Raw genomic sequence first — 15,232 nt, 5'->3', positions numbered from 1 at the left:
CATATTGTGCACTCCCATGTTAATAATATAAAAAACGTGTAAACATCATTTTAAGATATATTTAAAACAGTTAAAAAATGTGTGACTAATTTCTGCATTGGGACCATGATTTTGGTCCTAACTTGTTCACCGATCCATTACATGGAAGGTTAAAAATACAAGCATACACATTGTTGTATTTGTTACCTTCCTGAGACCTCCAAAAAGGCCTACCTCATTAGGACCACCGTTTCTAGATATACAAATATTTGTATTTATAACATTAATAATAAATACATACTATGCCAATATAAAAAGGTGAGCTCTTAGTTAATTTTAAATTTTTTGTTATTTCATATGTTGACCAGAGAGGGAGCACTTTTAAAACCGACACACAGTCCATCTGAAAAAAACCCTCTTTTTTCAAACCACCCTAATTTTGATAGATTTCACCAAATGAGACATTTTCACACACTCAAGGTACATATTTATTACTTGTGATTTTGTCTTGGTACAGAATGAAGACGTTTATATTTTTTTCGAATCATGATTTTCTCTATGGTAATCTAGTCAGTGCTGAGACAACATCAATAATTTGTAGCTCTACTCTGTTCAGCGAGTCAAGTGTTGAAATTGTTGTTATTTATGCATTGGACTCCTCATTTTTGATTAAGGAAACTTCACCTAAAGTTCTCAAAAGCAAAACAGGCATTTACCTACCAGTGCAGCTCATCTATCCATTTTCTACCGCTTATTCCCTTTGGGGTTACGGGGGGTGCTGGTGCCTATCGCAGCTACAATCGGGCGGAAGGCGGCGTACACCCTGGACAAGTCGCCACCTCATCGCAGGGCCAACACAGATAGACAGACAACATTCACACTCACATTCACACACTAGGGCCAATTTAGTGTTGCCAATCAACCTATTCCTAGGTGCATGTCGTTGGAAGTGGGAGGAAGCCGGAGTATCCAGAGGGAACCCACGCATTCACAGGGAGAACATGCAAACTCCACACAGAAAGATCCCGAGCCCGGGATTGAACCCCAGACCACTTAGGACCTTCGTTTTGTGAGGTAGACGCACTAACTCCTCCGCCACCGTGAAGCCCCAGTGCAGCTCAGTTTCTGCTAAATGTCAAAAGATACGTGGTTAAATCTATATTTTTCTGTTGACATTTCATTGACTAAATGTGTGCTAGAATTTGTTTAACATTTGTTCTCATTCATTCCCGAAGCGTCAGAGTACATTAAACATCAAAGATTATTTTAGGACTGCAACGATAAATTCATTGAGTACTTTTGTAACTTTGTCTAGAAGTGGCTGGTTGCATCAACTCTGCTCTTTTAATGTATTTAATGTCCTTTGCTTGCTTTAATGTTTCCTTCTTACACACATATTTATGTTTTTGGCAGACCCGTCAGTGATCCTCTTCTGTCTCCCTGTAATGTCTGTCTGATCTCGAATGGGAATGTGCTGAAAATATTAATTTCCCCTCGGGGATTATTAAAGCATTTCTGAATTCTGATTCTGAATAAATGGATCCATTTGACAAAAAAAAAAGGATCAATTTGTACTACGTTGCTTCAATGATTCGTTGAATGAGTAAAATGCACGGACATTGTATTGATCCAGCGCACGCAAGGGCAGTGCACCTATTAGTGATGCAGCTTGCACTGCCGGTGATGGAGCCTGTGTGTGTTGGAAGGTGGGCGGAAATAGTGGGGTGCCGATAAAAAGAGATTGCCTCAGAAAAACAACGACAAAGTGGAAAAAGAGCAAATAAAATAGAAGTTGAGAGAGGTTTTGTGATCATTTTAAAACCAAAAGAGACTGATATTGTAGTGAAATGTTTGCAATGTCAAACAGAGTTGGCATTTCCAATTATTACTACATCGATGATACAACATTCCCAGAAAGCATCCTGCATATTTAAGAGCAGCAAAAAATCAGAAACGGGGTAAAAGTCTATTTTGGCAGCTAACGCCATCTTATATGTTTGACTTGCATAACAAATGTGTTATTTAAACACATGTGAGCATCTACAGGTTGTATATTAATGCCAACCACGTTTTCCAAAAATCAAACATCCCTCCAAAAAATTGCTTTTAAATGTATAAATGATAATTGTTGAATACATTGTCACTCAATTTATCATAATGTATCAGTCTTTTTGTTGAGTTTTTATGTATTTATTTATTGTTTATTACCGGGTTCATGTTCATCTGGCTACACTTTTTTTTATTTTTTTAACTTTTTTACCATGTTTAATGTAATTAATATATAGTGATGCTCCCAATGTAAAAGAGCAATTTCAGTGTTATGTGCATTAACAAAGCGTTCAGTCTTGATTTACAGCAAAATGAGCAAATCAGCAGTCTTGAAACAAACTATTGCCAAAACATTTTTCGAGTTGCATTCCGTTGTTCAAAGCTGATATTGAAAATTTTGCCATCTAAATTAAATAATAATGATAAACGGTTGTACTTGTATAGCGCTTTTCTACCTTCAAAGTACTCAAAGTGCTTTGACACTACTTCCACATTTACACACACATTCCCACACTGATGGAGGGAGTTGCCATGCAAGGCGCTAACCAGGACCCATCAGGAGCAAGGGTGAAGTATCTTGCTCAGGACATAACGGACCTGACGAGGTTGGTACTAGGTGGGGATTGAACCAGGGACCCTCGGGTTACGCGTGGCCACTCTCCCAATGCGCCACGCCGTCCCTAAAAAATGTTGTTTTCTTTGTAAAATCTATCGTCATTATATATTTTACCAGTTATTAGAGATTGTATTCATGTTTAGAGAGTAGCTTAAAATGAGCTTCCTCTACTTGAAAGACCAGCAGCCGCCACTGATACATACCATATTGAGCTTTGACTGTAGTACTTGGTTACATTTTAGATATTTTTGGATTCAATGGGGCTAGAAAGTTTGATGTGGAAACACATTGCATTGCGGGTCTTGCTGTGGACTCTGATTTGCTTATTTGTATTGAATGCAAGACTCTGTGTTTATTTTATTTATTTTCTTTAACACGTTCAAAACATGGCACAAATGGGCAAAATCACTATACGGCCACAATCGAGGTTATGATCGCTTTAAGGGGAAAAAAAGGGATTTGGTGATATTTTTCTCACTTCCAGCATGGAAGAAAAGCCATAGCTATCAAACAAACCTTTTAACGCCATGTTCAGAATCAGAATTAGAATAGTTTTTATTGCCATTGTTTATACATCAATGATGAAATATTAACATTGCAACACATGCCAATACGGCCTTTTTAGTTTACTAAATTGCAATTTTAAATTTCCCGGGAGTTTCGTCTTAAAAACGTTGTATAATGATGACGTGTACGCAAGACGTCACACATTTTTAGGAAGTATGAGCGCTACGCACACACACAGCTAAATGTTGCCTGCTTTAACCGCATAATTACACAGTATTTTGGAGAACTGTGTTGCTGAATCTTTTGCAATTTCTTCAATTAATATTGTAGAAGTCAAAGTAGCAAGATGGAGTTGGGAAGCTTTAGCCTTTAGCCACACAAACACACGGGGATTCCTTGTTTAAAATTCACGGAGTTGAAACTTTCCTATGGATCACAGCGAACATGGATCCCGACCGAATGTCAACCAGCAGGTTTCGGTGAGAAAATTGTGGTTAAAAAGTCACCACTTACCGGATATCAGCTGAGCTTGTGCCTCCTGTACAGCTAACGTCAACTTCCCCGAGACACTGCGCGTCAAGACACGGCCGTGGACGTACACTTCCGACTATCAGGTACTGTTAAACTCACTAAAACACTAGCAACACAATAGAAAGATAAGGGATTTCCCAGAATTATCCTAGTAAATGTCTCTAAAAACATATGAATCTGTCTCAATGCAACGCGATTACCATCACGTTTTTGGATTTTTTAACTTATTTTTTTTTTATAGTCCGTCGCTATCAATATCTTCAAACACAAATCTTTCATCCTCGCTCAAATTGATGGGGAAATTGTCGTTTTCTCGGTCCGAATAGCACTTTTTGTTGGAGGCTCCCATTAAAACAATGTGAATATGTGAGGAGCCCCCACACTTGTGACGTCATCGTCTGCGACTTCCAGTAGAGGCAGGGCTTTTCTCCAGTTGCGAACTTTATCGTGTATGTTGTCTACTAAATTCTTTCAGCAAAAATATGGCAATATCGCGAAATGATCAAATATGACACATAGAATGGACCTGCTATCCCCGTTTAAATAAGAAAATCTCATTTCAGTAGGCCTTTAACAAATTATTGTTCCTACCTTCACGCTGTGTTCCATCTTCGCAAACACCGCCACGATGCCAGCTAGGCGTCACAGTACTGGCTTACTATCTGACACACCCTCATCCCCTGTGCTACGGCTATATCACCAACTGTTTCTTACTATTAAAGAACCATATGGATAAACTGATGTTGTTGTTGTTGTGCTGGGACTCTTCACCCGTGAGCGTACTCCGGTAAGGCAATAAGGACACCGTTTTTACGTTTCAACTTCTTTATGTAACTTTTAGCAGCAGCAGCTAAGTACACTTTCAGATACACACTGTTCTACACACCGACCCAAGGACCCCGAGAAGTAAACGTAGCTGCCCGGTAAACTGCCTGACTTAAACAGACTCAACTTAAAGGTGCATGACTATATTAATAGCTTGTTACGTCAACAATAATAGTCAATTATATTCAACAATTAACATATTAAATAAGGACTCTATCTTCTATCTTAATCACTGACAAAGGGAATTTATAACACTTCCACGTCCTTGTGAAATTTTTCCATCTGTTTTCCAAAATCCAACACTGAATCTACTCCAAAGGTCTCCATTGGTTTGCTGTGGACCTTTTTAAGAGCATGTTGACAGCAATAGACATTAGTCCCCTGGAGAAGACAACAGCGTTGTTGCAATAGAGAGGAGAGTTCAGAGGAGCTCTACATAATAACTCCCTTGTCTAATTAGCATGAGTGCTGTGTACATGCTGTACACCAGCTGATGGGACAATCAAGCACACGCCACCTCTAAACAAGAGCGATGTGTGTGTCTGTGTGTGTGCTCATGGATGTTTGTGAGATCTGGGAAATTTTTGCACGTGGAGTAATGAGGGTGCGTATATGAAGTTGAGCATCACGTCTAGCATCAAGAGGAGAGGAACCCAAAGGAGCTGTCTAACCCTCCTGACGTGGTGTCATGGCCTAATTGGGATATTTACTCTGTAATTAGCAGGTTAGCAAGACACTGGGAATGTAATTGGGAATCTCAGTGACAAGACACTTTATCCAGACAGTCGGTCGTTGGGCTCCATCCTTCCCGCAGCCCATTAATTGAATAAAAAGAACAAACGACACCAGGACAAGAGGAAATACAGAGGAAATAGGGAGGGACGGATGGAGAAAAAGAGGTTGGCAAGGGAGAAGGTTTTACATGTGGAAGCTCAAATACACCCTAATACAAAACTACAAGAATCACATTTTTCATCTTCCACTTAAGTGACAATGTGTCATTCAAGAGAGAAAATTGCATTTATCATTCCTAATGATATTGCGCCGCAGATTGTCTATTAATCTCCCGTCTGCTGTATCGTTGTCGCCACATCTGTCCATCAGTGGCAGGGACTAAGTGATGCCTGTGATAACAAGGCTGCAAGCAGGCGGGTCTCAGATAACACGAAGACAAGCTGAGATGCTTACAGTGCTATCAGATGAAAAGCTTATGAGTTTCAAATATCGTGCCATAAAAAACATAATACACACTGCTGAGAGATTTCTGTGCATACAAAATATATCAAATCAATGTATTTTTCTCCCTTTAACAGAAAGTGTCCCAGTATACTATAATTGTCCAAGCCACTGACATGGAGGGCAACCTGAATTTTGGCCTGTCCAACACGGCGACCGCCATTATCGCCATCACGGACATCAACGACAACCCCCCCATGCTGACCTCCAGAACGGTGAGTGTTTACAAATAGACGAATGAGAAAGAAACTATGTTGGTTTTTTTTTAGATACAAACTTTGATAATGGCAGATACTTTTCATCATGTGGTGTCCAATTTGGGATTGCTTTAGGACAGGGCTATTCAACTGGCAGCCTGGGGGCCTAAACCAGCATAGGGATTTATTTATTTGAATTAGGACAATGCATATTCAGAATTTCTAGGCGCAGTCAAGGCATTGAGGGGTTCCGGTTTGGTGGCCGCGGGATTAGGTCTCTGCTTTTTGCAGACGATGTGGTCCTGTTGGCTTCATCTGGCCGGGATCTTCAGCTCTCACTGGATCAGTTCGCAGCCGAGTGTGAAGCGGCCGGAATGAGAATCAGCACCTCCAAATCCGAGTCCATGGTTCTCTAACGGAAAAGGGTGGAGTGCCATCTCCGGGTTGGGGAGGAGACCCTGCCCCAAGTGGAGGAGTTCAAGTACCTAGGAGTCTTTTTCACGAGTGGGGGAAGAGTGGATCGTGAGATCGACAGGCGGATCGGTGCGGCGTCTTCAGTAATGCGGACGTTGTACCGATCTGTTGTGGTGAAGAAGGACCTGAGCCGGAAGGCAAAGCTCTCAATTTACCGGTCGATCTACGTTCCCATCCTCACCTATGGTCATGAGCTTTGGGTCATGACCGAAAGGATAAGATCACGGGTACACGCTGCCGAAATGAGTTTCCTCCGCCGTGTGGCGGGGCTCTCCCTTAGAGATAGGGTGAGAACCTCTGTCATCCGGGAGGAACTCAAAGTAAAGCCGCTGCTCCTCCACATCGAGAGGAGCCAGATGAGGTGGTTCGGGCATCTGGTACGGATGCCACCCGAACGCCTCCCGAGGGAGGTGTTTAGGGCACGTCCAACCGGTAGGAGGCCACAAGGAAGACCCAGGACACGTTGGGAAGACTATGTCTCCCGGCTGGCCTGGGAACGCCTCGGGATCCCCCGGGAAGAGCTAGACGAAGTGGCTGGGGAGAGGGAAGTCTGGGCTTCCCTGCTTAGGCTGCTGCCCCCGCGACCCGACCTCGGATACGCGGAAGAAGATGGATGGATGGATGGCATATTCATCAACATAGAGGAACAATTTACATATACCGGAGTTAGCACAATAGCTAAATTTCATTCGTTGTCCTAAGGCAGGTAAATACATTAAAGGTCTACTGAAACCCACTACTACCGACCACACAGTCTGACAGTTTATATATCAATGATGAAATATTAACATTGCAACACATGCCAATACGGCCTTTTTAGTTTACTAAATTGCAATGTTAAATTTCCCGCGAAGTGTCGTGTTGAAAACGTCGCCGTATGATGACGCGTGCGTTTGACGTTTCGGGTTGTAGCGGTCATTATTTCCCAGCCCGATCCAAGCTATAAGTAGCCTGCTTTAATCGCATAATTACACAGTATTCTGGACATCTGTGTTGCTGAATATTTTGCAATTTGTTCAATTAATAATGGAGAAGTCAAAGTAGAAAGATGGAGGTGGGAAGCTTTTAGCTTTTAGCCACACAAACACAGCCGGTGTTTCCTCGTTTAAAATTCCCGAAGGTGAAGCTTTACTATGGAACAGAGCGGTCAAGCGAACATGATTGTCTACCACATGTCAACCGGCAGGTTTGGGTGATAAAATTGTCGTAATAAGTTGGCTCTTAACGTAGTTATGAGCAGAGCTGGCGTCCTCCTCCTGCAGCTACTGCGGCGACTATTACCTCCTCCCACGGAGACACTGGCGGTCTCTACACCCGTGGCCAACTCTCTCCGACTTTCAGGCACTATATAATCTCACTTAAACACTAGCAACACAATAGGCAGATAAGGGATTTTCCAGAATTATCCTAGTAAATGTGTCTAATAACATCTGAACTGCTCCCACTGCAATCGCCATTTTTTTTGTACTTTTTTTTTTCTAGTCCTTCACTCTCAATATCCTCATCCACGAATCTTTCATCCTCGTTCAAATTAATGGAGAAATTGTCACTTTCTCGGTCCGAATCGCTCTAGCTGCTGGTGGCTATGACTGTAAACAATGTGAGGAGTCCTACAACCCGTGACGTCACGCGCACATCATCTGCTACTTCCGGTACAGGCAAAGCTTTTTTATGAGCTACCAAAAGTTGCGAACTTTATCGTCGATGTTCTTTACTAAATCCTTTCAGCAAAATTATGGTTATATCGCGAAATGATCAAGTATGACACATAGAATGGACCTGCTATCCCTGTTTAAATAAGAAAATCTCATTTCAGTAGGCCTTTAAACATTCAACAGGTCATGATACAAAATGGGTTGTACTTGTATTGGGCTTTTCTACCTTCAAGGTACTCAAAGCGCTTTGACACTACTTCCACATTTACCCAATCACACACACATTCACACACTGATGGAGGGAGCTGCCATGCAAGGCGCCAACCAGCACCCATCAGGAGCAAGGGTGAAGTGTCTTGCTCAGGACACAACGGACGTGACGAGGTTGGTTCTAGGTGGGATTTGAACCAGTCACCCTCGGGTTGCGCACGGCCACTCTCCCACTGCGCCAATAAATCTAATTTATGTATTATTTTGTAATGATACAAAATGATACAAAATAATTTTGTAATGATACAAAATAATACATAAATCACAAAACATTACACATTACAAGCATACCATAAGCACAGGCCATAAACAAAAGCAGTGTGTTAAAGTCTGTATCCAGGGGTGACTGTAGGGGTGACTTCTCCCAATCTCCCTTTTCATATCAAACCATCAAAGAATAGAATGGACTCCGAGACAATCGAAAGAACAACTGCAGTTTTCACAGTTTCTCACAAGCAGTCAAACACTGGGCTTTAGACCACCAGTCCTGCTTACATTAACAATACCAGACAGGCAGTTGAACATCAGATGATAAAGTTAAAGTTAAATTACCAATGATTGTCACACACACACTAGGTGTGGTGAAATGTGTCCTCTGCATTTGACCCATCCCCTCGATCACCCCCTGGGAAGTGAGGGGAGCAGTGGGCAGCAGCGTTGCCACGCCCGGGAATCATTTATGGTGATTTAACCCCCAATTCCAACCCTTGATGCTGAGTGTCAAGCAGGGAGGCAATGAGTCCATTAGTCTTTGGTATGACTCGGCCAGGGTTTTAACTCCCAACCTACTGATCTCAGACTGAGTAGTCTGATGGCCACCAGAGTACCATTCCAGTCTGGTAACATCACAAACTTTTTTTATGTATGCAATATCAATGGGGTGTATAGCTACTGAATGACACCCTTATGGGTATCATATGATGGCTACTGCACTGTATGTGGACTTTGATAAAAAAGTGCTGGACGTTATATCACTTTAATTGAAGCTGCTAAAATACTGTAACTTGACCGCCCACTGATTTGTAATTCACATACTCTCTATGTTTTGTATTGTATTTTTAATTGTTTATCATGGTGTAATTTGTATATTGTTATGTATTTTCAATCATGTTTAATTGTATAGTGGATGTTAAAAGGACTACAGATGGAAACTAGTATGGTGCTAAATCTGGTGCAGCCATCTTTTTAATGTAACTGCACATTGTCCTCCAAATAAAAAAATACAAACAAACAAAAAACACAAATAAAAAACAAAAAAAACAAACAAAAAAACGTGAATAATCTAATTGTGCATTCATGTCTGATTAGTGTTCAACCACTGTTTCAGTGCAGTTTTAAATGTCAAATAGGTCTCACAGTTTCTGACGTGGGCTGGCAGCCTGTTCCATGACTGTATGCCTCTTATAGTCCCCACCAGTTGTCCAGATCTAATTCTGCGCGTTTGTACATTGCATGACATCAGACCAGCCTCCGAGTTCAGTTCATAACTTGGGAGAGGAACTTTTTTCAGCAGTGTCCTAAAAACACTTGAGCGCTGTTATAAAGATGATCTTTGACTAGATTTTCTGTAGTAGGTCTTTAAAAAGCGCTCCTGTTGTATTGTAACCTTATGAGTTGGTGTTTTAATTCATGACTAACCGATATGATGCAATACTTTTAAAGGCCTACTGAAATTAGATTTTCTTATTTAAACGGGGATAGCGGGTCCATTCTATGTGTCATACTTGATCATTTCACAATATTGCCATATTTCTGCTGAAAGGATTTAGTAGAGAACATCCACGATAAAGTTAGCAACTTTTGGTCGCTAACAGGAAAACCCTGCCTGTACCGGAAGTCGCAGATGATGACGTCACCCGTTGATGGCTCCTCACATCCTCACATTGTTTTTAATGGGAGCCTCCAACAAAAAGAGCTATTTGGACCGAGAAAACGGCAATTTCCTCATTAATTTGAGCGAGGATGAAAGATTCCTGTTTGTAGGATATTGATAGCGACCGACTAGAAAAAAAAAAAAAAAAAGGTGATTCCATTGGGACGGATTCAGATGTTTTTACACACATTTTCTGGATAATTCAGGGAAACCCCTTATTTTTCTATTGTGTTGCAAGTGTTTTAGTGAGTTTAACAGTACCTGATAGTCGGAGGTGTGTGTCCACGGGTGTCTTGACGCCAGTGTCTCAGGGAAGTCGACAGCAGCTTTATGGACGGCGCAAGCTCAGCTGATCTCCGGTAAGAAGCGACTTTTTACCACAATTTTCTCACCGAAACCTGCTGGTTGACATTCGGTCGGTATCCATGTTCGCTTGACCGCTGAGATCCATAGTAAAGTTTCACCTCCGGGAATTTTAAACAAGGAAACACCGTGTGTTTGTGTGGCTAAAGGCTAAAGCTTCCCAACTCCATCTTTCTACTGCGACTTCTCCAATATTAATTGAACAAATTGCAAAAGATTCAGCAACACAGATCTCCAAAATACTGTGTAATTATGCCGTTAAAGCAGACGAGTTTTAGCTGTGTGTGTGCACAGCGCTAATATTTCCTAACAGTCCGTGACGTCACGCGTACACGTCATCATTACGCGACGTTTTCTAGAAAAAAGTCCCGGGAAATTTAAAATTGCAATTTAGTAAACTAAAAAGGCCGTATTGGCATGTGTTGCAATGTTAATATTTCATCATTGATGTATAAACTATCAGACTGCGTGGTCATAGTAGTGGGTTTCAGTAGGCCTTTAAGGAAGTGCATAAAGAGTTATTTTGTGTTTTGCTCAGCTATCGATATAGGAGTTGGTTTAAGAATATAAAAGAATAGATCTTATTCTCATTGTACCCTGTACAAAGGAATTGCAAGCAAACCCATTTAGCTTCCAAAGAGAGTGTCTGAATCTCATAAATCTGACATAAAACCTCTCCTAAGAACTAAAAAAAAAAGGTGATGACATCCATTATGTAAAGATGAGAGAGTGTAAAAATGACAGTGACAATGAGAAAAAGAAGTTGTGTGCTGTATAGTCTAAAGCTTACAAAAAGGTTTAGACTATGAGAGCAGAGCCTCTACTTCATTTTGTAGGAAACACACACACTTACACACACAAGGAAATGACTAATCCATATCATTGATTTTCATCAGTAATAAACCTAGAGCCAGATAAATGGTTGTCATGATAGTCACATTTAGAATAATGATTACATTAGTGAAGGTCATCATTGGGTGTGAGGTAAAAATTACAAGTCTAAACTAATGTACTGTAAGTAATGGATCATAACAGTGCAGGGCAGCTGGGTGGTGGGGGCTGGGGGTCAGTATCATAAATGAATTAATTAGCACAGCAGAAGATTTATTATGCGACACTTTATCATTCTCAGTTAGTGTACAGTAATCGTTTCTTTCTGCTAAATGCCCATGCCGCAGCAGAGTCGAAAAGTGAAACCAAATGGATGTGTTGCTATTGATTGGATGTTGCAAGTGTTGCTGTCTTTAGCAAGAACTCCTTTTGGCTCTTGGTACAGACGAGTGAGCAAAAGAACCGTGGGGCTTATAAGATGCTGAGCTCAGTGGTATCACACAGCTCTTTGAGGTGGTAGCAACAGAGTTAGCATTGGCGTTTTCCCCCCGAGGTTAATACCCTATAACTGTAGATTTGTTAGCACATGTCGGACATAAAGGATATCTTCCGAAAAAGGGTAGCTGAAGAGGAAAAAAGAAAACAACCCAAAAAAAATTGACGAGATAACCACCATGCTGGATCAACAAAAGTACAAAAGAGGAATTAAGTCATGAGAATTATTTAGTCTCAGGAGATTTTGTTTTTTTTAAGCGAGGGTATAAAGCACAGACATGGATTGTAAATCAGATAACCTTCATGTCTTTTCCCTGCATAAAGAGTCTCCTGGGATGGTGGTGGACAGTAAAAGATTAGTATTTTAACGTTTAGTTGAAGTGCCTTTCCGTCATTGTCAAACAAGCAAAAGTTTTTACCAATATCAGAATCAAAATCAGAATCATTTTTTATTGCCAACTATATTCACACATACAAGGAATTTGTCTTGGTGTGTTGGTGCAAAACAGCTAACATAAGAAATAAGGCCAAGATAGCAAGAACTAAGTAAAATAAAGCTAAATCAGTGGTTGTTAACCTGGGTTCGATCGAACCCTAGGGGTTCGGTGAGTCGGCCTCAGGGGTTCGGCGGAGGTCAAAACACACCCGATTAATCGTGTCAATAAAAACTTGCTACCTATCGGCGTTTTACGGATACGGCAACAGCAGAAGTCACACTGATTTGCAGGTGTGTAATTAGTTGTGAGTTTATGCACTGTGTCGGTTTTGTTGTTTATGCCCGGTTCATTTTGTGACCAGTAAAAATACATGGTAACACTTTAGTATGGGGGACATATTCACCATTAATTAGTTGCTTATTAACATGCAAATTAGTAACATAATGGCTCTTAACTAGTCATTATTAAGTACTTATTAATGCCTTATTCAGCATGGCCTCATTATAACCCTAACCCTCTAACCCTAACCCTAACCAAATAACTCTAAATTATGTCTGTGTTACTTAGAATATGTTCTCCATACTAAAATGTTACCAAAATTGAATTTGAAAAAAAAAAAAACGTTTTATTTTTCACTAAGAAGGGTTCGGTACCTCCAACAAAGTTAAGAACCACTGAGCTAAATATAATACGGTACATGAAGGGAACACTTGACAATATATAAAGTATAATTTAAAAACAAATGTGAAATGTATCCATATTTACAAAAAAAAAAACACACCAAATGTACACAGGGTCCAAAATATGTAAGTCCAGTGAACGTTAATTTGTAGGTATCTGAGACATCATGAGCAAAGTAATTGCACCAAATCACATCATTTTGCCGTTTTTGATGGTGGGTTTCTACAAAAGGCATTTAATTGAGAAAGCACGGCATCACCCTGATATTAAGTGTTTGTGATAAACCCCATAGGTGTTTTAGAGTGTCCCAGAAATACAAAGTTTGGGGAATTTATCTTTAATGTGTATTATAAATATTTAATCATGCCTATCAAAAGCTGACCTCTTTTTCATGGTGGAAAGGGTGGGGTCTGTGTACCAATGTGAAGGCTGTGCCATGCATGCACCCTTGCATTTTTTTCTTTTGTGCAAATAGATAAAAATAAATATTTTTTAGATCTCTTGACTATTTGCTCATGCAGGCGATCACAATAAGAGGCATGTCTCTGGATTTACTGCTAGAATCAAATCAGAACTCATTATCATAACCCAGAGAAAGGCGACATTTATGCCCTTAACAGAATTTTACAAAGTTGTTTGCGGCAGGGTGGTATAATCCTGAAAGACAAAATCTAGGTGCTGACATGTCTTTCGACGACTGTACAAATGGTAAAAATGGTAAATGGTTGTACTTGTATAGCGCTTTTCTACCCCTTTTTTTAAAGAGCCCAAAGCGGTTTGATAGTATTTTCACATTCACTCATTCACACACACATTCACACACCAATGGCGGGAGCTGCCATGCAAGGCGCTAACCAGGGACCATCTGGAGCAAGAGTGAAGTGTCTTGCTCAAGGACACAACGGACGTGACTAGGATGGTCGAAGGTGGGAATTGAACCTGTAACCCTCCAGTCTCCCAACTTCGCCACACCTTCCCCACAATACATAAAATACAATAGTTCATGGGTTAAACGTCATACAAGTATGTGGACAAAGACTCATGTAATTCAACAAATTACACCCATTTAATAAATCACACATTGTACTGTGTCAGTATATAAAATGTTATTCTTATATTTTGAAGAGAATTGTGTCATGATCCGCTGCCCAGATCATGTCTTATTCTGGTTTTGTGCCGTTTTGTATCGTATTCCGTTGGTGTTTGACTTCCTTAGTTCCTGGTGGCACTTCCTGTTTGTTCTGTTGCCATAGTCACACATTAGTGTCACCTGGCTCTTGTTTTTGATGCGCACCTGTTTCGTGATTACCACCTTTATTTAAGCCTGCCTTTTCTGTTCATTGGATCTCGCGTCCTAGTTTCTGTTCCATGCAACAGGTGACGACGCTGATTCCCGACTCTGGTAAAACTGTTTTTGTACTTGCTAGCTTCCGCGCTATGCTTCGTGTTTTGTAGCTCCCATGCTAGCTCTTTGTATTGCCTTTTTATCCTAGTGCAAGTTTTCTGTTCTTAGTCTGTTGTTTAGTGTAAATAAATCATCATTTCCTACCTTACGCTGTGTCCAAATCCGACTGCATCATGAGAGAACGCACCCGCATCACCACGATGCCAGTGGACCGCCACAAATTGTGGCATTTATTATTATTTACTCTCTATTCTACTACTATGAATGATTGATGATTGGAGGGGTTCACTTGTCATAAGATGTGTTTCCATTTACCCTAAAAATGCGCAAAATCTAAATATCACAACAAAAATATGATAATGGAAATACCTATTGTGGGGGTGCGTGGCCTGCGGGCCTGCGGAGAAGCGGGGCATGTCAGGACCGGCTTCGAGATAAGCGTCAGGTGCGTAGATGACACAGCTGTGTGTGTTTTGTCTGATCACCTGCCGCTCTGTTAAACGCAACAGTGGGGAAGGAGAAAGGTTGTTGTTGTTGGGGATGGCGGTTGGTGAAACACGGGCATGAGTAAGAGCGAGAGCAAAAGCAAGACAGACGACACTCTGGGGAAAAATATTCATGTGCTCGAGCGAGAAGTAGAAGACAGACACAACCCAATGGCTGAAAAGCAAGAAGACGGACATTTATTGAAAAATAAATCCTTGTATCACACTATGCACGCTGCTCTCATGTCGGTAACTGGTGATCCGAAGATCACACCTATATTTCGAAAAACCTCTCAAATATCACTAAAACATCATTACAGTCT

General features: G+C 40.8%; 1 protein-coding gene across 1 annotated transcript in view; it reads left to right on the top strand.

Annotated features, from left to right (window-relative positions):
• Positions 1-15,232, top strand: part of LOC133555082 (cadherin-4-like) — a 669,978-nt gene that overhangs the window by 586,695 nt on the left and 68,051 nt on the right. Inside the window, exon 10 of the mRNA XM_061904548.1 lies at positions 5,821-5,958. Coding sequence (XP_061760532.1) covers positions 5,821-5,958 — 138 coding nt within the window. The remainder of the gene's footprint in view (positions 1-5,820; positions 5,959-15,232) is intronic.

Source organism: Nerophis ophidion, linkage group LG06, assembly GCF_033978795.1.
Source record: "Nerophis ophidion isolate RoL-2023_Sa linkage group LG06, RoL_Noph_v1.0, whole genome shotgun sequence".
In the NCBI taxonomy this organism is placed as follows: domain Eukaryota; kingdom Metazoa; phylum Chordata; class Actinopteri; order Syngnathiformes; family Syngnathidae; genus Nerophis; species Nerophis ophidion.
Note: the sequence above shows the minus strand (reverse complement) of the source record. Positions and strands in the feature narration are given on the sequence as shown.